The 26,461-nt window shown below is 48.5% G+C and overlaps 1 protein-coding gene across 1 annotated transcript in view; it reads left to right on the top strand.

Annotated features, from left to right (window-relative positions):
- Nucleotides 1–26,461, top strand: part of LOC140405354 (solute carrier family 26 member 10-like) — a 221,125-nt gene that overhangs the window by 86,845 nt on the left and 107,819 nt on the right. Inside the window, 3 exon segments of the mRNA XM_072493662.1 lie at nucleotides 884–972; nucleotides 8,353–8,407; nucleotides 12,025–12,131. Of these exon segments, the coding sequence (XP_072349763.1) occupies nucleotides 884–972; nucleotides 8,353–8,407; nucleotides 12,025–12,131 (251 nt within the window).

Here is a 26,461-nt window from a genome sequence, read left to right as displayed (position 1 = left end):
AACTTCCACCAATTCACACCCACATGACTTCCGCCTGAGAGGGACGGAGCATCATGGAGGGCTGCAGTATACAATGTCCAACCCGCCAATGAGATTTAAATTCATGCAAATGGCGGTTCTGTTGGGCCTTGCCGGCGTGGGGCTCAAACTTCACTAACACTGTCAGCGGGGGTCGCCATGTCGATGGAATCGGTGCCAGACGCAAATTGTGAATTTTCCATTGTGCGCTGTTTTCCACCTGATCGGAATTCTTACTGCCGGCAGTGGGAAGTGGAGAATTCAGCACTGGGCTAACTCGCTGGCTTTGAAAACAGACCGAGGCAGGCCAGGAGCACGGTTCAATTCCCGTTCCAGCCTCCCCAAACAGGTGCCGGAATGTGGCGACTAGGGGCTTTTCACAGTAACTTCATTTGAAGCCTACTTGTGACAACAAGCGATTTTCATTTCATTTCAATCCCAGAGTTTTATTGAATTCAGGGATTCGAATCCAGGCCCCTGAGCCCCTGGGTTACGGGCCCAGTGACGATACCACTATGCCATTGCCTCCCCGTCCACCAGCGTGCGCTGACTGGGCCTTGGTCTGATGTCCAAAAGAAAAGGCATGCCTAATTGTGCAGCGCTCCCTCAGAGATTATTGGACCCTTGCCAGTGAAGTGGTGCCTTCTGACTCAGAACCAAGAGTGCTAACACTGGCACCAATTCCTGCCCTCACACAACTTTGCTGGTGCCCAGAATTGCCCCTGAAATCTGAGGAATTGCTGGCTGATCTTGCAATTGTTTGCAGAATTGGTTGGGAAAGGTGTTTTATATCGCAGGCGAGAGCAGCGAGTTCATTCAGAAGTCTTTTCAAGTGCTAATGTGAACGTTGTTCTTTGCCCGACAGCTAATCAGCCTGAGAAGATTAAGTCCGTCTTAATCGACTGCAGTAGCGTCTTATTTGTTGACACAGCCGGAGCGAGGTTGTTTGTTCAGGTAACTGACTGCAGCGCCCGGGCCGAGAGTTGCAAAGTTCAGAGGTCAACCTCTGCCCAACAGTTCCATGTGGGAATGCCAGGAATCAATTGGCCCCACAGAAAGGTGGACCTGCATTTTATGCCACGTTTTTCAGAGCCACCAGAAGTTCCAAAGCAATTTTCAGCCAAAGAAGGACTTGTGGAGCGTGATCACTGTTGTAATGTTTGGGAATACGGTGGCCCATTTGTGCACAGCAGCACTCCCTCAGTGCGCCATTGGAGGGTCACTCGTGATTTCTGTGCCCAGTCCTGAAAGTGGCACTTGAGCCCAGAACTTTCCGTGGGTGGGTTTTTTTGGCGCTTCCTGCTGGTGGGATTTTCCTGTCGCACCGAAGGTACCTCCTCCACTGCAACAGTGGGTTCCCAATTATCAGCATGAACACGTTACGGGCCGCTCCCAATCGCCAACGTTAAATTTCAGCCCTCGGAAATATATCGCCGTTCCTTCACTGTCGCTGGGTCAAAATCGTGGAGCTCCCTCCCTAACAGCACTGTGGGTGTACCTACACCACACGGACTGCAACGGCTCAAGAAGGCCGCTCACCCCCACCTTCTCAAGGGGCAATTAGAATGGTGTTGCCAGTGACATCCCATGAAAGAATTTTTAAAAAGAAAACATCTGGTAAAGCAAAGGGGCGGCACGGTGGCACAGTGGTTAGCACTGCTGCCTCACAGCTCCAGGGACCCGGGTTCAATTCCCCGCTGGGTCACTGTCTGTGCGGAGTCTGCACGTTCTCCCCGTGTCTGCGTGGGTTTCCTCCGGGTGCTCCCGTTTCCTCCAACAGTCCAAAGATGTGCAGGTTAGGTGGATTGGCCGCGATAAATTGCCCCTTAGTGTCCAAAGATGTGCAGGTTAGGTGGATTGGCCATGTTAAATTGCCCCTTAGTGTCCAAAGATGTGCAGGTTAGGTGGATTGGCCATGATAAATTGCCCCTTAGTGTCCAAAGATGTGCAGGTTAGGTGGATTGGCCATGTTAAATTGCCCCTTAGTGTCCAAAGATGTGCAGGTTAGGTGGATTGGCCATGTTAAATTGCCCCTTAGTGTCCAAAGATGTACAGGTTAGGTGGATTGGCCATGATAAATTGTCCGTTAGTGTCCAAAGATGTGCAGGTTAGGTGGATTGGCCATGATAAATTGCCCCTTAGTGTCCAAAGATGTGCAGGTTAGGTGGATTGGCCATGTTAAATTGCCCCTTAGTGTCCAAAGATGTGCAGGTTAGGTGGATTGGCCATGATAAATTGCCCCTTAGTGTCCAAAGATGTGCAGGTTAGGTGGATTGGCCATGTTAAATTGCCCCTTAGTGTCCAAAGATGTGCAGGTTAGGTGGATTGGCCATGATAAATTGCCCCTTAGTGTCCAAAGATGTGCAGGTTAGGTGGATTGGCCATGATAAATTGCCCCTTAGTGTCCAAAGATGTGCAGGTTAGGTGGATTGGCCATGCTAAATTGTCCGTTAATGTCCAAAGATGTGCAGGTTAGGTGGATTGGCCATGTTAAATTGCCCCTTAGTGTCCAAAGATGTGCAGGTTAGGTGGATTGGCCATGATAAATTGTCCCTCAGTGTCCAAAGATGTGCAGGTTAGGTGGATTGGCCATGATAAATTGTTCCTTAGTGTCCAAAGATGTGCAGGTTCGGTGGATTGGCCATGCTAAATTGCCCCTTAGTGTCCAAAGATGTGCAGGTTAGGTAGATTGGCCATGCTAAATTGTCCGTTAATGTCCAAAGAAGTGCAGGTTAGGTGGATTGGCCGTGTTAAATTGTCCCTTAGTGTCCAAAGATGTGCAGGTTAGGTGGATTGACCATGATAAATTGTCCCCTAGTGTCCAAAGATGTGCAGGTTAGGTGGATTGGCCATGCTAAATTGTCTGTTAGTGTCCAAAGATGAGCAGGTTAGGTGGATTGGCCATGTTAAATTACCCCTTAGTATCCAAAGATGTGCAGGTTAGGTGGATTGGCCATGATAAATTGTCCCTTAGTGTCCAAAGATGTGCAGGTTAGGTGGATTGGCCATGTTAAATTGTCCCTTAGTATCCAAAGATGTGCAGGTTAGGTGGATTGGCCGTGTTAAATTGTCCCTTAGTGTCCAAAGATGTGCAGGTTAGGTGGATTGGCCATGATAAATTGTCCCTTAGTGTCCAAAGATGTGCAGGTTAGGTGGATTGGCCATGTTAAATTGTCCCTTAGTGTCCAAAGATGTGCAGGTTAGGTGGATTGGCCATGATAAATTGCCCTTCGTGTCCAAAGATGTGCAGGTTAGGTGGATTGGCCGTGTTAAATTGTCCCTTAGTGTCGAAAGATGTGCAGGTTAGGTGGATTGGCCGTGTTAAATTGTCCCTTCGTGTTGAAAGCTGTGCAGGTTAGGTGGATTGGCCATGATAAGTTGCCCCTTAGTGTCCAAAGATGTGCAGGTTAGGTGGATTGGCCATGTTAAATTGTCCCTTAGTGTCCAAAGATGTGCAGGTTAGGTGGATTGGCCATGTTAAATTGTCCCTTAGTGTCCAAAGATGTGCAGGTTAGGCGGATTGGCCATGCTAAATTGTCCCTTAGTATCCAAAGATGTGCAGGTTAGGTGGATTGGCCATGTTAAATTGTCCCTTAGTGTCCAAAGATGTGCAGGTTCGGTGGATTGGCCATGCTAAATTGCCCCTTAGTGTCCAAAGATGTGCAGGTTAGGTGGATTGGCCATGCTAAATTGTCCGTTAATGTCCAAAGAAGTGCAGGTTAGGTGGATTGGCCATGCTAAATTGTCCGTTAGTGTCCAAAGATGTGCAGGTTAGGTGGATTGGCCGTGTTAAATTGTCCCTTAGTGTCCAAAGATGTGCAGGTTAGGTGGATTGACCATGATAAATTGTCCCCTAGTGTCCAAAGATGTGCAGGTTAGGTGGATTGGCCATGCTAAATTGTCTGTTAGTGTCCAAAGATGAGCAGGTTAGGTGGATTGGCCATGTTAAATTACCCCTTAGTATCCAAAGATGTGCAGGTTAGGTGGATTGGCCATGATAAATTGTCCCTTAGTGTCCAAAGATGTGCAGGTTAGGTGGATTGGCCATGTTAAATTGTCCCTTAGTATCCAAAGATGTGCAGGTTAGGTGGATTGGCCGTGTTAAATTGTCCCTTAGTGTCCAAAGATGTGCAGGTTAGGTGGATTGGCCATGATAAATTGTCCCTTAGTGTCCAAAGATGTGCAGGTTAGGTGGATTGGCCATGTTAAATTGTCCCTTAGTGTCCAAAGATGTGCAGGTTAGGTGGATTGGCCATGATAAATTGCCCTTAGTGTCCAAAGATGTGCAGGTTAGGTGGATTGGCCGTGTTAAATTGTCCCTTAGTGTCGAAAGATGTGCAGGTTAGGTGGATTGGCCGTGTTAAATTGTCCCTTAGCGTTGAAAGATGTGCAGGTTAGGTGGATTGGCCATGATAAGTTGCCCCTTAGTGTCCAAAGATGTGCAGGTTAGGTGGATTGGCCATGTTAAATTGTCCCTTAGTGTCCAAAGATGTGCAGGTTAGGTGGATTGGCCATGTTAAATTGTCCCTTAGTGTCCAAAGATGTGCAGGTTAGGCGGATTGGCCATGCTAAATTGTCCCTTAGTATCCAAAGATGTGCAGGTTAGGTGGATTGGCCATGTTAAATTGTCCCTTAGTGTCCAAAGATGTACAGGTTAGGTGGATTGGCCATGTTAAATTGTCCCTTAGTGTCCAAAGATGTAGAGGTTAGGTGAGGTTACAGGGATAGGGCAGGGCTGTGGGCCTGGGTAGGGGGCTCTCAGAGGGTCAGTGCACGATTGATGGGCCGAATGACCTCCTGCACTGGAGGGATTTTATTCAATTGTTCTAAATACCGAGTTAGGGATTGAACTGCAGATTACAAAGGAGACCAAATACGCCAATCGCTAAACGTGGTGCCATAGGATAGAAAGATTGTAAACAAAAAGTGAAGCAAACACCAGACTTTATTTCTGGAGGAATATGATTGTGAGGTAGAGGAGTTATCCTCAACCTGTATCCAACCGTGGTTCGAGCACACTTGGAGCACTGTGTGCTGTTCTGGTCACCATGTTATTAAAGGATATCGAGGCACTGGAGGGGGTGCAGAGAACATTGACAAGGATGATCCCAGTAATGTGGGGGTTTACCTGTCAGGAAAGGGTGGACAGGCCGGGTCTCTACTCTCTGGGAGAAGGAAGACTGAGGGGTGACCTCACAGAGGTGTTTAAAATTCGGAAAGGTTTTTGATGGAGTGGATCCAGAGAGAAGGTTCCCTCTTGTGGGGCAGAGGATCACCAGAGATCATCAATATCAGATAGTCACCAAGAAATCCAATCGGGAATTCAGGAGAAACATCTTCACCCAGAGAGTGGGGAGAATGTGGATCTCACTCCCACAGGGAGTGGTGGAAGTGGATAGTGTGGATGGAGAGAAGGGGAAACTAGACAAGGATATGAGGGGGACGGGAATAGAGGGGTGCGATGGGAGATTTCGATGAGGAAAGATGGGAGGAGGCTGGAGTGGAGCATAAACACCCGCATGGACTAGATGGGCTGAATGGCCTGTTTCTATGTTGTAGATCCCATGTAATTCAATGTAAATTGCACTTCCTCCTATGGCAAGATGTGCCGTGTGAAACCCTCAGTAATATCTGCCATTATTTACCTCTGGTTAAATTCAATAAATAACAGTTCCATCGACCTCTGAGTATTCGAATACAACCTTCTAAAAGGCTGGTTACTGTGTGGATATGGGAGAATGGATATGCAGTTGCAGCAGTGTGTTTGATGGGCTGAATGGCCTTTCCTCATTCTCTGATCGCTCACTTAAGAAAGAAATAAAGTGTAAAGTAAAATGGTTAACACTTCGATTTGTAACGCGACAGCCACAGACGTGTGGGTGCCTCTTAACTGTCCCCCTCTGAAATGGCCGAGCGAGACACTCAGCTCAGGGGCAATTAGACATGGGCAACAAATGCTGGTCCAGCCCAGCGACGCCCACATCCCTGGAAAGGAACCTCTTGTTCACGATCCTTTCCCGAGTGGGGAAGTTTCTCCTTATCGATCTTCTCCGGACCCCTCAAATACCGGTTTATAAATCCCACCCGATTTCCATTACTGAGGGGGCTGTTTAGCCAGTCGATGTGGTCAGCAACTCAGAGCAAGTTGGAGAAGGCGGAAATGACCCTTTCTACACTTGTCAAAATTAAATAGAAGAAACTGAAATCATGAAAATGGCGCTGCACAATTGTTTGCGAATAATTATATGAGGGGAAGCAAATCAACACCGGTTGAAGCCCACCCTCGGCTCCTTCAGTCCTTTCTGAAAGCTCATGAAGTATTTGCAGCTCAGAAACAGGCCATTCGGCCCAACTGATCCATGCTAGTGTTTATGTTCCGCATTAACCTCCCCCCACCCTATCAGCAGAGCCTTCTATTCTTTTCTCCCTCATGTAAATATTGGTCCTTTAGAGGATGAGAAGGGAGATTTAATAATGGGAGATGAGGAAATGGCTGAGGAACTGAACAGGTTTTTTGGGTCGGTCTTCACAGTGCAAGACACAAATAACATGCCAGTGACTGATAGAAATGAGGCTATGACAGGTGAGGATCTTGAGAGGATTGTTATCACCAAGGAGGTAGTGATGGGCAAGCTAATGGGGCTAAAGGTAGACAAGTCTCCTGGCCCTGATGGAATGCATCCCAGAGTGCTAAAAGAGATGGCTAGGGAAATTGCAAATGCACTAGTGATAATTTACCAAAATTCACTAGACTCTGGGGTGGTCCCGGCGGATTGGAAATTAGCAAACGTGACACCACTGTTTAAAAAAGGAGGTAGGCAGAAAGCGGGTAATTATAGGCCAGTGAGCTTAACTTCGGTAGTAGAGAAGATGCTGGAATCTATCATCAAGGAAGAAATAGCGAGGCATCTGGATGGAAATTGTCCCATTGGACAGGCGCAGCATGGGTTCATAAAGGGCAGGTCGTGCCTAACTAATTTAGTGGAATTTTCTGAGGACATTAACAGTGCGGTAGATAACGGGGAGCCAATGGATGTGGTATAGCTGGATTTCCAGAAAGCTTTTGACAAGGTGCCACACAAAAGGTTGCTGCATAAGACAAAGATGCATGGCATTAAGGGGAAAGTAGTAGCATGGATAGAGGATTGGTTAATTAATAGAAAGCAAAGAGTGGGGATTAATGGGTGTTTCTCTGGTTGGCAATCAGTAGCTAGTGGTGTCCCTCAGGGATCAGTGTTGGGCCCACAACTGTTCGCAATTTACATAGACGATTTGGAGTTGGGGACCAAGGGCAATGTGTCCAAGTTTGCAGACGACACTAAGATAAGTGGTAAAGCAAACAGTGCAGAGGATACTGGAAGTCTGCAGAGGGATTTGGATAGGCGAAGTGAATGGGCTAGGGTCTGGCAGATGGAATACAGTGTTGACAAATGTGAGGTTATCCATTTTGGTAGGAATAACAGCAAAAGGGATTATTATTTAAATGATAAAATATTAAAACATGCTGCTGTGCAGAGAGACCTGGGTGTGCTAGTGCATGAGTCACAAAAAGTTGGTTTACAGGTGCAACAGGTGATTAAGAAGGCAAATGGAATTTTGTCCTTCACTGCTAGAGGGATGGAGTTTAAGACTAGGGAGGTTCTGCTGCAATTGTATAAGGTGTTAGTGAGGCCACACCTGGAGTATTGTGTTCAGTTTTGGTCTCCTTACTTGAGAAAGGACAGAGGAGATTCACTAGGTTAATCCCAGAGCTGAAGGGGTTGGATTACGAGGAGAGGTTGAGTAGACTGGGACTGTACTCGTTGGAATTTAGAAGGATGAGGCGGGATCTTATAGAAACATATAAAATTATGAAGGGAATAGATAGGATAGATGCGGACAGGTTGTTTCCACTGGCGGGTGAAAGCAGAACTAGGGGGCATAGCCTCAAAATAAGGGGAAGTAGATTTAGGACTGAGTTTAGGAGGAATTTCTTCACCCAAAGGGTTGTGAATCTATGGAATTCCTTGCCCAGTGAACAAGTTGAGGCTCCTTCATTAAATGTTTTTAAGATAAAGATAGATAGTTTTTTGAAGAATAAAGGGATTAAGGGTTATGGTGTTCGGGCCGGAGAGTGGAGCTGAGTCCACAAAGATCAGCCATGATCTCATTGAATGGTGGAGCAGGCTCGAGGGGCCAGATGGCCTACTCCTGCTCCCAGATCTTATGTTCTTATGTGTTTATCTAGCTTTCTCTTAAGATGCCATTGGGATGTCTGAGGCAAATATAATCAGCATGGGCATTGCTCCGGATAATAAGCTCGATTTAATTTCCTCCAATGGTCCTCTGTTCCAGATGTGCGTGGAGTGTCAGAAAGCCGACATGTGGGTCTATCTTGCAGAATGCAACAGTAAGTATTACAGTATTATCATCATCATGCAATATCATCTGTTCACATATCTTCCTTTTGGTTTGGGATATATGGGATTTTATATCATGATGTACCCTTGATGTGAGAAGTCCAATGGTGTGAGAGTCCAACTGGTCAGCACGATAGCACAGTGGTTAGCACTGGTGCCTCACAGCTCCAGGGTCCCAGGTTCGATTCCCGGCTTGGGTCACTGTCTATGCGGAGTCTGCACATTCTCCCCGTGTCTCCGTGGGTTTCCTCCGGGTGATCCGATTTCCTCCCACAGTCCAAAGATGTACAGGTTAGGTGGATTGGCCATGATAAATTGTCCCTGAGTGTCCAAAGATGTGCAGGTTAGGTGGATTGGCCATGATAAATTGTCCCTTAGTGTCCAAAGATGTGCAGGTTAGGTGGATTGGCCATGATAAATTGTCCCTTAGTGTCCAAAGATGTGCAGGTTAGGTGGATTGGCCGTGTTAAATTGCCCCTCAGTGTCCAAAGATGTACAGGTTAGGTGGATTGACCATGTTAAATTGCCCCTCAGTGTCCAAAGATGTGCAGGTTAGGTGGATTGACCGTGTTAAATTGTCCCTTAGTGTCCCAAGATGCGCAGGTTAGGTGGATTGGCCGTGTTAAATTGCCCTTTGTGTCCAAAAAGGTTAAGTGGGGTTACTGGGTTACGGGGATAGAAGATAGAACATTACAGCGCAGTACAGGCCCTTCGGCCCTCGATGTTGCGCCGACCTGTGAAACCACTCTAAAGCCCATCTACACTATTCCCTTATCGTCCATATGTCTATCCAATGACAATTTGAATGCCCTTACGTTGGCGAGTCCACTACTGTTGCAGGCAGGGCATTCCACGCCCTTACTACTCTCTGAGTAAAGAACCTACCTCTGACATCTGTCCTATATCTATCTCCCCTCAATTTAAAGCTATGTCCCCTCGTACGAGACATCACCATCCGAGGAAAAAGGCTCTCACTGTCCACCTTATCCTATCCTCTGTTCATCTTGTATGCCTCAATTAAGTCACCTCTTAACCTTCTTCTCTCGAACGAAAACAGCCTCAGGTCCCTCAGCCTTTCCTCATAAGATCTTCCCTCCATACCAGGCAACATTCTGGTAAATCTCCTCTGCACCCTTTCCAATGCTTCCACATCCTTCCTATAATGCGGCGACCAGAATTGCGCGCAATACTCCAAATGCGGCCGCACCAGAGTTTTGTACAGCTGCAACATGACCTCATGGCTCCGAAACTCAATCCCTCTACCAATAAAAGCTAACACACCGTACGCCTTCTTAACAACCCTCTCAACCTGAGTGGCAACGTTCAGGGATCTATGTACATGGACACCGAGATCTCTCTGCTCATCCACACTGCCAAGAATCTTACCATTAGCCCAGTACTCTGTCTTCCTGTTATTCCTTCCAAAATGAATCACTTCACACTTTTCTGCATTAAACTCCATTTGCCACCTCTCAGCCCAGCTCTGCAGCTTATCTATGTCCCTCTGTAACTTGTAACATCCTTCTGCACTGTCCACAACTCCACCGACTTTCGTGTCATCTGCAAATTTACTCACCCATCCTTCTACGCCCTCCTCCAGGTCATTTATAAAAATGACAAACAGCAGTGGCCCCAAAACAGATCCTTGTGATACACCACTAGTAACTGGACTCCAGTCTGAACATTTCCCATCAACCACCACCCTTTGTCTTCTTCCAGCTAGCCAATTTCTGATCCATACTGCTAAATCACCCTGAATCCCATGCCTCCGTATTTTCTGCAGTAGCCTACCGTGGGGAACCTTATCAAACGCTTTACTGAAATCCATATACACCACATCAACTGCTTTACCCTCATCCACCTGTTTGGTCACCTTCTCAAAGAACTCAATAAGGTTTGTGAGGAACGACCTACCCTTCACAAAACCGTGTTGACTATCTCTAATCAAATTATTCCTTTCCAGATGATTATACATCCTATCTCTGACAAACCTTTCCAAGACTTTGCCCACAACAGAAGTAAGGCTCACTGGTCTATAGTTACCGGGGTTGTCTCTACTCCCCTTCTTGAACAAGGGGACAACATTTGCTATCCTCCAGTCTTCTGGCACTATTCCTGTAGACAAAGATGACTTCAAGATCAAAGCCAAAGGCTCAGCAATTTCCTCCCTAGCTTCCCAGAGAATCCTAGGATAAATCCCATCCAGCCCAGGGGACAATTTAACATGGCCAATCCACCTAACATGTACATCTTTGGACACTAAGGGACAATTTAACATGGCCAATCCACCTAACCTGCACATCTTTGGACACTAAGAGACAATTTATCATGGCCAATCCACCTAACCTGCACATCTTTGGACACTAAGAGACAATTTATCATGGCCAATCCACCTAACCTGCACATCTTTGGACACTAAGGGACAATTTATCACGGCCAATCCACCTAACCTGCACATCTTTGGACACTAAGGGACAATTTAACGTGGCAAATCCACCTAACCTGTACATCTTTGAACACTAAGGGGCAATTTAACATGGCCAATCCACCTAACCTGTACATCTTTGGACACTAAGGGACAATTTAACATGGCCAATCCACCTAACCTGCACATCTTTGGACACTAAGGGACAATTTAACATGGCCAATCCACCTAACCTGTACACCTTTGGACACTAAGGGCAATTTATCATGGCCAATCCACCTAACCTGCACATCTTTGGACACTAAGGGACAATTTAACATGGCCAATCCACCTAACCTGCACATCTTTGGACTGTGGGAGGAAACCGGAGCACCCGGAGGAAACCCACGCAGACACGGGGAGAACGTGCAGACTCCGCTCAGTCACCCAAGTCTGGATTTGAACCCGTGTCCCTGGTGCTGTGAGGCAGTGCGAACCACCGTGCCACCCCTAGTAGTTGTGCTGTCCTGTGTAAATAGTTCTTCTGAGTTCAATAAACCTCTGTTGTGATTTAGCACTGCCTCGTTGATCACCTTACAATATTATATTGGCGACGAGAATAAAACACGTCCAAGGAAACCCGGCCAAAATTGAAAGGTGGGGAGGGAAGAGTCCCTGAGGGCGGCATAGGTGGTGCATTACGGCACGGCACAGCACGGTGGTGCTGGTGAGGTATGAACAGCTCATGGCCTCTGATTGGCTGGCAGCTCTTAGGGGCCGGGTGTTCATGTTCCACCCCCCCACCCGCTCTCCAAGTTCCTGCCCCCTCCTTCGTGGCTCTTGATCGAGGGGAAGGGCAGCCATTATCCAGTTATTGCACTGGCCTTCTCGAAGATTAGAGATGAGCAGCTCGGGCGAGACCTCTGTTTCCTGCAATAAATTCTGCCTCGAGAAACTGAAAGGAATCAGAACAGTTTAGTATTAGCTTATGGAGATCAACACAAAATTGAAAATGCTGAAAATACTTCACAGCTTTTGTGGAGAGAGGGAAACAAACTCAATGGGTTCTGGCCAATGCTCTTTCATCGGAACTGGTAGAAGGTGGAGATTTGACAGTTTAAGGAAGTACAGAGGCTATTTTCTAAAGAGGTATTCATTGATGCATCCGGAGTGACATAAATTGTTGTTCTTTGCGTTTTCTAGAAGATGTTTTGAAAATATTGACGTGTGGCGGCTTGCTAAACCACCTTCGCCCAGAGCAGATCTTTGTGACAGTCCATGATGCTGTTGTCCACATCGAACAAATGAAGGTAACAGTCTTGAATGCCCGTTCTCACACGATCTGTAAGGTTTCTTGCACAATGCAGACTGTAATGTAAAATCATTCTAAACCTAATTCAACTCAGGCTTTATTCAGCTTGAAACCACCTGTGCCACGAATAACTCAGGAAGCATTGTTCCTCCCAGACTCGTATGTTTAACTAGTGACAGTAAAATGTAACTGTCCAATTGGCACCAAATAATACAAAATGTAACCAGCAATGCCAGCTGGTGGCACTGGCCATCCAGTCAGCTGGCACTTTAAGGACTTCCCAAGCACAATCTAAAGCTTGAAATATCGGGACGACGTCAGGAAAAACACTACGGGGAAGTAACTTCAACCTACCCCACCCAACAGGAAACTGAGCTGATTGGATCTGTCGTCCATTTGCCACCTGGCATATGAGTAACAGATGTGATCCTTACAGCTTTGCTACCGGGAACGTTACACCTCGGGATGGGCCAGTGGGGAATAGAAACTAGAGTGGCCAAACCCCGCCCTCAGAGGAGCATGATTGACAACCATGACCACTCAAACCCTGAGGACGCCAAAGATCGCTCTTGGGAGTGCCTACCTTGTGACTGACCCAAATGGACAAGCTTCATTCGGGAAGAGATAGCAAGAGTCATTGTCGGGATCACGGAGAGGCGAAATCAGAGGGAACGTGCAGTCCTCCAAACAGCCCATTTATCCAACCCTGCGAGCATCCTCTCTAGAATCATAGAACTTACAGTTCAGAAGGAGGCCATTCGGCCCATCGAGTTTGCACCAGCTCTTACAAAGAGCATCCTACTCAAGCCCACGTCTCTACCCTATCCCCGTAACCCCCACTTAACTTTTTTGGACACGAAGGGCAATTCAGCATGGCCAATCCACCGAACCTGCACATCTTTGTACTCTAAGGGACAATTTAACATGGTCAATCCACCTAAGCTGCACATCTTTGAACACTAAGGGACAATTTAACATGGCCAATCCACCGAACCTGCACATCTTTGTACTCTAAGGGACAATTCAACATGGTCAATCCACCTAAGCTGCACATCTTTGAACACTAAGGGACAATTTAACATGGTCAATCCACCTAACCTGCACATCTTTGGACACTAAGGGACAATTTAACATGGTCAATCCACCTAACCTGTACATCTTTGGACACTAAGGGCAATTTATCATGGCCAATCCACCTAACCTGCACATCTTTGGACACTAAGGGACAATTTATCATGGCCAATCCACCTAACCTGCACATCTTTGGACACTAAGGGACAATTTAACATGGCCAATCCACCTAACCTGCACATCTTTGGACACTAAGGGACAATTTATCATGGCCAATCCACCTAACCTGTACATCTTTGGACACTAAGGGACAATTTATCATGGCCAATCCACCTAACCTGCACATCTTTGGACACTAAGGGACAATTTATCATGGCCAATCCACCTAACCTGTACATCTTTGGACACTAAGGGACAATTTATCATGGCCAATCCACCTAACCTGCACATCTTTGGACACTAAGGGACAATTTATCATGGCCAATCCACCTAACCTGCACATCTTTGGACACTAAGGGACAATTTATCATGGCCAATCCACCTAACCTGTACATCTTTGGACACGAAGGGACAATTTATCATGGCCAATCCACCTAACCTGTACATCTTTGGACACTAAGGGACAATTTATCATGGCCAATCCACCTAACCTGCACATCTTTGTACTCTAAGGGACAATTTAACATGGTCAATCCACCTAACCTGTACATCTTTGAACACTAAAGGACAATTTAACATGGCCAATCCACCGAACCTGCACATCTTTGTACTCTAAGGGACAATTTAACATGGTCAATCCACCTAACCTGCACATCTTTGGACACTAAGGGACAATTTAACATGGTCAATCCACCTAACCTGTACATCTTTGGACACTAAGGGCAATTTATCATGGCCAATCCACCTAACCTGCACATCTTTGGACACTAAGGGACAATTTATCATGGCCAATCCACCTAACCTGTACATCTTTGGACACTAAGGGACAATTTAACACGGCCAATCCACCTAACCTGCACATCTTTGGACACTAAGGGCAATTTATCATGGCCAATCCACCTAACCTGCACATCTTTGGACACTGAGGGACAATTTAACATGGCCAATCCACCTAACCTGCACATCTTTGGACTGTGGGAGGAAACCGGAGCACCCGGAGGAAACCCATGCAGACACGGGGAGAACATGCAGACTCCGCACAGACAGTGACCCAAGCCGGGAATCGAACCTGGGACCCTGGAGCTGTGAAGCCACTGTGGTAACCACTGTGCTACCGTGCTGCCCGCACTAGAACTTCATACAACTTGTGACAATAAGGATTATTAAATGTTAATTTAAATTAAAGTGTATAAGAATCCCATCTTCTGGTAGTCAGTTCTGGCACTTAAGGGTTACATGTGCACAAACAGTCAGACATGCACAGAGTGATTCTTCATCCGATCAGTTCCAGCGCTAATGTCAATAAAAGCTCATCAATTCTCAGGCAATATTTCCAGGGCATGTCAATAGAACCAAAAGTTTTTGTTTCTCATCAAACGGATTGAAAGGGTTCAGAGAATTTTGGCAAGGAATGATTCCAAGATGTGGAGCACAAAGGTATGAGGGCACCCTTGCAGAGACAGCGAGTCACAGAGGCCTAAAGCACAGAAAAGGCCCTTCCACCCATCGCATCTGCGTGGGTCAAATCCACTCACCTATCCACTCTAATCCCATTTCCCAGCACTGGGCCCAGAGCCTTGTCTGCCCTGGGATCGCAAGCGCACATCGAAATGCTTCTTAAATGTTCTGAGGGTCTCTGCCTCCACCCCCCTTTCAGGCAGCGAGTTCCAGACTCCCAACCCACTCTGGGGGAAAAGGCTTTTCCTCACATCCCCTCTAAACCTCCTGCCCCCTCACCTTAAATCTCTGCCCCCGGTCACTGATCCCTCCACCAAGGGGAAACATTTCTCCTTGTTTATCTGTGCCCCTCATAATTTTATACATCTCAGTCCTGTCCCCCCTCAGTCTCCTCTGCTCCAAGGAAAACAATCCCAGTCTATCCAATCTCTCTTCATAACTAACACTCTCCAGCCCCGGACAACATCCTGGTGAATCTCCTCTGCCCCCTGTCCAGTGGCTATCACACCCCTCCTGTAATGTGGATTCCAGAACTGCTCACAATACTCTAGCTGTGGCCTAACAACGTTTTATACAGTTCCAGCATAACCTCCCTGCTCTCAAACTCTCCGCCTCGGCTAATAAAGGCAAGTTTACCACAGGCCTTCTGAACCACTGTCTCCACCTGCTCTGCTACCTTAAGGGACGGGTGTACAGGCACACCAAGGTCCCTCTGATCCTCGGGGCTTCCCAGGGTCCTGCCGTTTATCCTGTATTCCCGGCTCACTTTCACTGGGATAAAGTGGATGGAGCTCTTTTTCCCACACCTAGAGATGCACTAACGCAGACTTTTGTCTGTTTCCATCGCTAGTCATTCCCTGGAACAGGTCACTAGTCCGCCACCAGAGGCTAATAGCTTGAGAGGTGCCACTCCTCATCAAGCCTGGGTGACCAGGAGTCTCTCCCGCTCTTCCCGCCGGCCATTGGGGCGTTTGGAAGGATTTACAGGTTGACACTCGATCTGTTTGGCCGCGTTATGAACACACCTTCCTCGGCCGTCACGTCCTGGGGTGGGATTCGGAGCCACAGCTTCTGGCTCAGAGGCAGAACTCTAACCCACTGCGCCACAGGACAAAGAGGAAGGAGTGTGTTCGTTTCACGAGAAAATGGAAGCATGGCTTGTCTTCAACATAGTTGACCTGATGTGTGGGTGCTGACAGTGAGGGATTGGTTGTGAGTCACCTAAAATGGTGCCACTTCCCAAGCAGTTCCTGTTCCACTCAAAGGGCACATCGCGTATCCAGCTTTGCAAAGCGCAACCTCTGAGGAAAGTGCTTGATCATCAAGCGCAGAAATGTTTAAAAGGCGATTGACCGCCCATACTGGGATCCTCCTTGAGGCGCTAACCTGCATTCAGTACCAGGGGAGTTTGTGGTGTTGGGGGCAAGGGGCGGGGAAAGCGCAAAACCCTGCAAACCTCCACAACCTGCCATGCGTCACACAACATGCTGACTGTCGAATACTTTTACACTGGGGTGGCCATTCCTGAGGAGCTCACAACCATGTTGCCCGGGGACACTGCAGGCTATACATGGGCAGTGGACGGCCAATGCTCTTTGCTGGGTCAATACTTGCGTCTGGTCATCCTCTTCTGATTGACCCCATTTATTGGTCCAAGCAGCTAGCCTATGAGGCAGTGAATCGAGCGTGTCAAGCGAGCGGAGAATGAGTTCACAGAGTGATGCTAAGGAGCAAGCGGAGGTTCCTTGGTTTGCTCCTCCCAGTACACCCTGCTCACATTCAGTGAGCAGGGAGCATGCTGGTGAATGTACTCACCTTCAGCAGCAATAGTTAATGGATGGCCAGTTAAGAGACTGATGAGCAGGCCCACAAGATTTGAAAGTATCTATTTGATTATTTTTCTTTTTTTAGGAAGCGTCATCAAAGAAAAGCACCACAATTTGGGTATGAAAGATTGCCGTGGACTTTCAGCTCAATAACCGCTGTCACCAAACCCTTAAAAGGACAGTCACAAAAGGTCCTTCATGACCACAATTGTCTTTCGAGGAGACTGGAAATGAAATAATTAAGTTCTGTCTGGGCTGTAACGCAGAATAAGATGTTTTTTTTAAATAAATCGAAGAGGTGCAGCATTTTGCAATCAGAACAGCTGCAGATTAAGCTGTACAAAATGGCTTCTTATAGAGGACTGAATCAAAATGGCTTCCCAAAGCAAATTGCTATTTGGTTCAAAGTGAAACATCACACTTTAAAATCCAGAGAGTCAGCTTTGAACTGAAGTTGTCATTTGCCATTATCTCACCCAATTGGCGAGGTATATTGTGTATAGCTGTGTCGAGTGAATTTGGGTTGTCAGAGTGATAACGACTGGCGATAAATAATGAACCAGTGATTGGAGATTAGAGGCACGTCCTTCTTCATGGAACTGTTTGGCAATACAACATGGTGGATTGGAGACGGAGGTGAAGTTGGAGTTGAGAAGAGTGACGCCCATGTCTGCATGATCAGAGCGATTGAGCTGAGTACCTGAATGAAGCCGGGCATCATGGATGCCACCAGAGGTGTTCCAGGCTACTTGCTGCTGATAGGAGCTTCCTTTGTTTCCAAACATAAAATGCAATGGCGGCAAAAGCAGCTGAAACGTGCCTGGAATGTTATTAACATGTGGTGGTCTTCACTTTTCAGCGCCACCCCCCCCTCCCTGCCCACCCAAGCAGGTTTGCCAGGCATTTCTACTCATGGCAACACCCCTTTCATTTTACTGAATGGGGCATCTGACAACTTTGACAAACCGCTGGTTCATGGGTCTATGCGATTGGCTGCGTACTCGCAAGATAGAACATAGAACACAGAAAAATACAGCACAGAACAGGCCCTTCAGCCCACGATGTTGTGCCGAACCTTTGTCCTAGATTAATCATAGATTATCATTGAATTTACAGTGCAGAAGGAGGCCATTCGGCCCTTTGAGTCTGCACCGGCTCTTGGAAAGAGCACCCTACCCAAACTCAACACCTCCACCCAACACCAAGGGCAATTTTGGACACCAAGGGCAATTTATCATGGCCAATCCACCTAACCTGCACATCTTTGGACTGTGGGAGGAAACCGGAGCACCCGGAGGAAACCCACGCAGACACGGGGAGGACGTGCAGACTCCGCACAGACAGTGACCCAAGCCGGAATCGAACCTGGGACCCTGGAGCTGTGAAGCAATTGTGCTATCCACAATGCTACCGTGCTGCCCTTGAGAACAAATAAATCTACACTATATCATTTTACCGTAATCCATGTACCTATCCAATAGCTGCTTGAAGGTCCCTAATGTTTCCGACTCAACTACTTCCACAGGCAGTGCATTCCATGCCCCCACTACTCTCTGGGTAAAGAACCTACCTCTGATATCCCTCCTATATCTTCCACCTTTCACCTTAAATTTATGTCCCCTTGTAATGGTTTGTTCCACCCGGGGAAAAAGTCTCTGACTGTCTACTCTATCTATTCCCCTGATCATCTTGTAAACCTCTATCAAGTCGCCCCTCATCCTTCTCCGTTCTAATGAGGAAAGGCCTAGCACCCTCAACCTTTCCTCGTAAGACCTACTCTCCATTCCAGGCAACATCCTGGTAAATCTTCTTTGCACCTTTTCCAAAGCTTCCACATCCTTCCTAAAAGAAGGCGACCAGAACTGTACACAGTACTCCAAATGTGGCCTTACCAAAGTTTTGTACAGCTGCATCATCACCTCATGGCTCTTAAATTCAATCTCTCTGTTAATGAACGCTAGCACACCATAGGCCTTCTTCACAGCTCTATCCACTTGAGTGGCAACTTTCAAAGATGTATGAACACAGACCCCAAGATCTCTTTGCTCCTCCACATTGCCGAGAACTCTACCGTTAACCCTGTATTCCGCATTCATATTTGTCCTTCCAAAATGGGCAACCTCACACTTTTCACGGTTAAACTCCATCTGCCACTTCTTAGCCCAGCTCTGCATCCTATCTATGTCTCTTTGCAGCCGACAACAGCCCTCCTCACTATCCACAACTCCACCAATCTTCGTATCGTCTGCAAATTTACTAACCCACCCTTCAACTCCCTCATCCAAGTCATTAATGAAAATCACAAACAGCAGAGGACCCAGAACTGATCCCTGCGGTACGCCACTGGTAACTGGGATCCAGGCTGAATATTTGCCATCCACCACCACTCTCTCACTTCTATCGGTTAGCCAGTTCGTTATCCAACTGGCCAAATTTCCCACTATCCCACGCCTCCTTACTTTCTGCATAAGCCTACCATGGGGAACCTTATCAAATGCCTTACTAAAATCCATGTACACTACATCCACTGCTTTACCTTCATCCACATGCTTGGTCACCTTCTCAAAGAATTCAATAAGACTTGTAAGGCAAGACCTACCCCTCACAAATCCGTGCTGACTATCCCTAATCACGCAGTGTCTTTCCAGATGCTCAGAAATCCTATCCTTCAGTACCCTTTCCATGACTTTGCCTACCACCGAAGTAAGACTAACTGGCCTGTAATTCCCAGGGTTATCCCTATTCCCTTTTTTGAACAGGGGCACGACATTCGCCACTCTCCAATCCCCTGGTACCACCCCTGTTGACAGTGAGGACGAAAAGATCATTGCCAACTGCTCTGCAATTTCATCTCTTGCTTCCCATAGAATCCTTGGATATATCCCGTCAGGCCTGGGGGACTTGTCTATCCTCAAGTTTTTCAAAATGCCCAACACATCTTCCTTCCTAACAAGTATTTCCTCGAGCTTACCAGTCTGTTTCACACTGTCCTCTCCAACAATATGACCCTCTCATTTGTAAGCACAGAAGAAAAGTACTCGTTCAAGACCTCTCCTATCTCTTCAGACTCAATACACAATCTCCCGCTACTGTCCTTGATCGGACCTACCCTCGCTCTAGTCATTCTCATATTTCTCACATATGTGTAAAAGGCCTTGGGGTTTTCCTTGATCCTACCCGCCAAAGATTGTTCCTGCCCTCTCTTAGCTCTCCTAATCCCTTTCTTCAGTTCCCTCCTGGCTATCTTGTATCCCTCCAATGCCCTGTCTGAACCTTGTTTCCTCAGCCTTACAAAAGTCACCTTTTTCCTCTTAACAAGACATTCAACCTCTCTTGTCAACCATGGTTCCCTCACTCGACCATCTCTTCCCTGCCTGACAGGGACATACATATCAAGGACACGTAGCACCTGTTCCTTGAACAAGTTCCACATTTTACTTGTGTCCTTCCCTGCCAGCCTATGTTCCCAACTTATGCACTTCAATTCTTGTCTGACAACATTGTATTTACCCTTCCCCCAATTGTAAACCTTGCCCTGTTGCACGTACCTATCCCTCTCCATTACTAAAGTGAAAGTCACAGAATTGTGGTCACTATCTCCAAAATGCTCCCCCACTAACAAATCTATCACTTGCCCTGGTTCATTACCCAGTACTAAATCCAATATTGCCCCTCCTCTGGTCGGACAATCTACATACTGTGTTAGAAAAGCTTCCTGGACACACTGCACAAACACCACCCCATCCAAACTATTTGATCTAAAGAGTTTCCACTCAATATTTGGGAAGTTAAAGTCGCCCATGACTACTACCCTATGACTTCTGCACCTTTCCAAAATCTGTTTCCCAATCTGTTCCTCCACATCTCTGCTACTATTGGGGGGCCTATAGAAAACTCCTAACAAGGTGACTGCTCCTTTCCTATTTCTGACTTCAACCCATACTACCTCAATAGGGTGATACTCCTCGAACTGCCTTTCTGCAGCTGTTATACTATCTCTAATTAACAATGCCACCCCCCCACCTCTTTTACCACCCTCCCTAATCTTATTGAAACATCTATAACCAGGGACCTCCAACAACCATTTCTGCCCCTCTTCTATCCAAGTTTCCGTGATGGCCACCACATCGTAGTCCCAAGTACCGATCCATGCCTTAAGTCACCCACCTTATTCCTGATGCTTCTTGCGTTGAAGTATACACACTTCAGCCCATCTCCGTGCCTGCAAGTACTCTCCTTTGTCAGTGTTCCCTTCCCCACTGCCTCATTACACGCTTTGGCGTCCTGAATATCGGCTACCTTAGTTGCTGGACTACAAATCCGGTTCCCATTCCCCTGCCAAATTAGTTTAAACCCTCCCGAAGAGTACTAGAAAACCTCCCTCCCAGGATATTGGTGCTCCTCTGGTTCAGATGCAACCCGTCCTGCTTGTACAGGTCCCACCTTCCCCAGAATGCGCTCCAATTATCCAAATACCTGAAGCCCTCCCTCCTACACCATTCCTGCAGCCACGTGTTCAACTGCACTCTCTCCCTATTCCTAGCCTCGCTATCACGTGGCACTGGCAACAAACCAGAGATGACAACTCTGTCTGTCCTGCCTTTTAACTTCCAGCCTAACTCCCTAAACTTGTTTATTACCTCCACACCCCTTTTCCTACCTATGTCGTTGGTACCAATGTGCACCACGACTTCTGGCTGCTCACCCTCCCCCTTAAGGATCCTGAAGACACGATCCGAGACATCCCTGGCCCTGGCACCCGGGAGGCAACATACCTTAGACCATAAGACATAGGAGTGGAAGTAAGTCCATTCGGCCCATCGAGTCCACTCCACCATTCAATCATGGCTGATTTCAACTCCATTTACCCGCTCTCTCTCCACAGCCCTTAATTCCTCGAGAAATCAAGAATTTATCAACTTCTGTCTTAAAGACACTCAACGTCCCGGCCTCCACCGCCCTCTGTGGCAATGAATTCCACAGACCCACCACTCTCTGGCTGAAGAAATTTCTCCTCATCTCTGTTCTAAAGTGACTCCCTTTTATTCTAAGGCTGTGCCCCCGGGTCCTAGTCTCCCCTGCTAATGGAAACAACTTCCCTACATCCACCCTATCTAAGCCATTCATTATCTTGTAAGTTTCTATTAGATCTCCCCTCAACCTCCTAAACTTCAACGAATATAATCCCAGGATCCTCAGACGTTCATCGTATGTTAGGCCTATCATTCCTGGGATCATCCGTGTGAATCTCCGCTGGACCCGCTCCAGTGCCAGTATGTCCTTCCTGAGGTGTGGGGCCCAAAATTGCTCACAGTATTCTAAATGGGGCCTAACTAATGCTTTATAAAGCTTCAGAAGTACATCCCTGCTTTTATATTCCAAGCCTCTTGAGATGAATGACAACATTGCATTTGCTTTCTTAATTACGGACTCAACCTGCAAGTTTACCTTTAGAGAATCCTGGACTAGGACTCCCAAGTCCCTTTGCACTTCAGCATTATGAATTTTGTCACCGTTTAGAAAATAGTCCATGCCTCTATTCTTTTTTCCAAAGTGCAAGACCTCGCACTTGCCCACGTTGAATTTCATCAGCCATTTCTTGGACCACTCTCCTAAACTGTCTAAATCTTTCTGCAGCCTCCCCACCTCCTCCATACTACCTGCCCCTCCACCTATCTTTGTATCATCGGCAAACTTAGCCAGAATACCCCCAGTCCCATCATCTAGATCGTTAATATATAAAGAGAACAGCTGTGGCCCCAACACTGAACCCTGCGGGACACCACTCGTCACCGGTTGCCATTCCGAAAAATAACCTTTTATCCCAACTCTCTGCCTTCTGCCTGACAGCCAATCGTCAATCCATGTTAGTACCTTGCCTCGAATACCATGGGCCCTTATTTTACTCAGCAGTCTCCCGTGAGGCACCTTATCAAAGGTCTTTTGGAAGTCAAGATAGATAACATCCATTGGCTCTCCTTGGTCTAACCTATTTGTTATCTCTTCAAAGAACTCTAACAGGTTTGTCAGGCACGACCTCCCCATACTAAATCCATGCTGACTTGTCCTAATCTGACCCTGCACTTGCAAGAATTTAGAAATCTCATCCTTAACAATGGATTCTAGAATCTTGCCAACAACCGAGGTTAGGCTAATTGGCCTATAATTTTCCATCTTTTTCCTTGTTCCCTTCTTGAACAGGGGGGTTACCTTCCGGGAGTCTCGCTCGTGACTACAGAATCTCCTATCTATTCCCCTAACCAATGAATCTCCAACTACTATTGCTTTTCTATTCTCCCCCCTTCCCTTCTGAGCCCCAGAGCCAGACTCAGTGCCAGAGACCTGGCCGCTAGGGCCTTCCCCCGGTAGGTCATCCCCCCCAACAGCATCCAAAACGGTATACTTGTTTTGAAGGGGAACGGCCACGAGGGATCCCTGCACTTTCTGCCTGTTTGTTTTTTTCCCCCTGAATGTAACCCAGCTATTCTTGTCCTGTACCTTGGGTGTGGTTACCTCCCTGTAACTCTTCTCTATCACCCTCTCTGCCTCCCGGATGATCCGGATTTCATCCAGCTTCAGCTCCAGTTCCCTAACACGGTCTTTGAGGAGCTGGAGTTGGGTGCACTTCCCGCAGGTATAGTCAGTGGGGACACCGGTGGTATCCCTCACCACCCACATCCTACAGGAGGAGCATGCAACTGGCCTAGCCTCCATCCCCTCTTACCTTACAGAATATAGCTGCCCTGTGGACTAACTAGGTCTCCGCCCTCCTACTCTGCTCCCAGTCAGCTACACTTTCTGTAAACTCCTGGCTCTCTTCGCACTCTTTGTGGAAATGTCGGAAACAAAATGAAAGGAGCACCTTACTCCCTCCTCACCTAACTCCCTCGGTCACCAAACTCTCACTATCGCACTCAAATGCACCAAATTCAGCACTCCCTCAGTCACCAAACTCTCACTATAGCACTCAAATGCATCAAATTCAGCACTCAGTGCAAACAAAGTCTGCACTGTAGGGGATCACTTTTATACTGTGAATCTCGCCTCTGAAAACTGGCCTAATCCAATTAACTAATTAACAAGCTCCAGCTGCAAGTGCCTACAAGTAGAACCTTTGTTTAAAGCTGATTTCACTCTCTCTGATTATTCCTCAAATTTGTAACTTTTTTTTCCAAATTTTTATTGTTTCATTGGATGTGGGCAAAGCCAGCATTTGTTGCCGAACTGGGGTTCTTGCTCGGCCATTTCAGAGGGAAGTTAAGAGTCAACCTCATTGCTGTGGGTCTGGAGTCACGTGTAGACCAGACCGGGTAAGGACAGCAGATTTCCTTCCCGATGAGTTTTATTTTTAACCCAACAATCGATCACAGTTAGAATCATAGAATCCCTACAGTGTAGAAGGATTCGGCCCATCGAGTCTGCACCGACCTCTCCCCCAAAGAGCAGCCTAACCCAGGCCCAATCCCCCACCCTATCCCTGTAACCTCATCGATGGACAATTTAGCATGGCCAATCCACCTAACCCAGTGCTTTTCAAACGTTTTTTCCGGGGACCTTTTTTACCAACCTTGGGGACCCAACCCGGCCGACCTTCGCGACCCACGCTGGCCGACCTTCAGGGGCCCACACTGGCCGACCTTCGGGACCCACGCTGGCCGACCTTCGGGACTCACCCTGGCCGACCTTCGGGACCCACGCTGGCCGACCTTCGGGACCCACGCTGGCCGACCTTCGGGGCCCACACTGGCCGTCCTGCGGGACCCACGCTGGCCGTCCTTCGGGACCCACGCTGGCCGACCTTCGCGGCCCACGCTGACCGACCTTCGGGGCCCACGCCTGCCGACCTTCGCGGCCCATGCCAGCCGACCTTCGGGGCCCACGCCGGCCGACCTTCGCGACCCACGCCTGCCGACCTTCGCGGCCCACGCCTGCCGACCTGCGTGGCCCACGCCTGCCGACCTTCGCGGCCCACGCCTGCCGACCTGCGTGGCCCACGCCTGCCGGCCTTCGCGGCCCACGCCTGCCGACCTTCGCGGCCCACGCCTGCCGACCTTCGCGGCCCACGCCAGCCGACCTTCGGGGCCCACGCCTGCCAACCTTCGCGGCCCACGCCTGCCGACCTTCGTGGCCCACGCCTGCCGACCTTCGCGGCCCACGCCTGCCGACCTGCGCGGCCCACGCCTGCCGGCCTTCGCGGCCCACGCCTGCCGAACTTCGCGGCCCACGCCTGCCGACCATCGCGACCCACGCTGGCCGACCTTCGGGGCCCACGCCTGCCGACCTTTGGGGCCCACACTGGCCGACCTTCGCGGCCCACGCTGGCCGACCTTCGGGGCCCACGCCTGCCGACCTTCGGGGCCCACACTGGCCGACCTTCGCGGCCCACGCTGGCCGACCTTCGGGGCCCACGCTGGCCGACCTTCGGGGCCCACGCTGGCCGACCTTCGCGGCCCATGCCAGCCGACCTTCGGGGCCCACGCCAGCCGACCTTCGGGGCCCACGCCTGCCGACCTTCGGGGCCCACGCCTGCCGACCTTCGCGGCCCACGCTGGCCGTCCTTCGCGGCCCACGCCAGCCGACCTTCGGGGCCCACGCCGGCCGTTCTTCGCGGCCCACGCCAGCCGACCTTCGGGGCCCACGCTGACCGTCCTTCGCGGCCCACGCCTGCCGACCTTCGCGGCCCACGCCTGCCGACCTTCGCGGCCCACGCCAGCCGACCTTCGGGGCCCACGCTGACCGTCCTTCGCGGCCCACGCCTGCCGACCTTCGCGGCCCACGCCTGCCGACCTTCGCGGCCCACGCCAGCCGACCTGCTCGACCCACCATTTTCTCTTACCTTGTAATGTTTGGGTGAAATGTGGTGAACCTCCAATTTCTCGAGGATGAAAACATTTTCAGTTTCTGCATTTTATTCCTGTAAACGTTTATCAAATAAAAACTCTGATCTGTGTCTTAACATTCACTATTCAGCTTGGTTCCATAATCTCTTAATGCTATAAAATGTCCCCCCATGGCCCAAACGCCCCCTGCCCCAGCCCCTGCCAGAAGAAATAGTTTCTCTTCATCCACTCTACGAGTTTATTTGACCACCATCGATTAGATTGCCAAGACTTGCCACGTTCCCTCACACGTGGAGATTGGCCAAAATTGGTAGGCCATTACCCATGGTTGATGCCATCAGACAATGGACAACTTTTGTATAATTGAGACATACAGAGTTAAGGGTCAGAGTTGAAAGATCGCTTTTAGCTCTTATTACTTAGCACCGGCAGTTTGTTTAAACCAATCACCATTCTACCGATCCTTAATTGTTATATCTGATTTGATGATGTGATTCTGTTAGAAATTCATGTCTGTGAATAAACGATCATTTATAAAGGATAATAGTGTACGCTGGATTCTTCCGATGTTTAATTCAACACCAAAATGCTAGTAAACTGTTTAGACATTCCCGTCAGCCCCGGGGTCAGACGTGCTGGGAAGTTTCCGGAAGTCTCCAGCTCCCCTAAGCTCAGAAGAGAAAATCAGGCTTCCATTTCAGGATGAGCTGCATCCGTAAGGCAGAGCAATGCGGAGTTCCCGGCCTACGATGAGGAAATGTCTATCCGGAGGCCCTTTAAATATGGCGGCAGGACCTTTGACCCTCCCCCCATGAGTTAACAGCAGGGCAGGTGACTTCCTACCCGCCCCCAGACCCCCTCGGGATTCGCGGCGCTCTTTGTGGCGAATAATTATTGCAGCCGAAAGTCGCGCCCGTTCCACCATCCCGTAGCCCAGCGGGAATCAGGTTGACTTTCTCACTCACCACCGGACC

The sequence above is a fragment of the Scyliorhinus torazame genome, chromosome X (genome assembly GCF_047496885.1).
Source record: "Scyliorhinus torazame isolate Kashiwa2021f chromosome X, sScyTor2.1, whole genome shotgun sequence".
In the NCBI taxonomy this organism is placed as follows: domain Eukaryota; kingdom Metazoa; phylum Chordata; class Chondrichthyes; order Carcharhiniformes; family Scyliorhinidae; genus Scyliorhinus; species Scyliorhinus torazame.
This window is presented reverse-complemented; position numbering and strand designations above follow the sequence as displayed.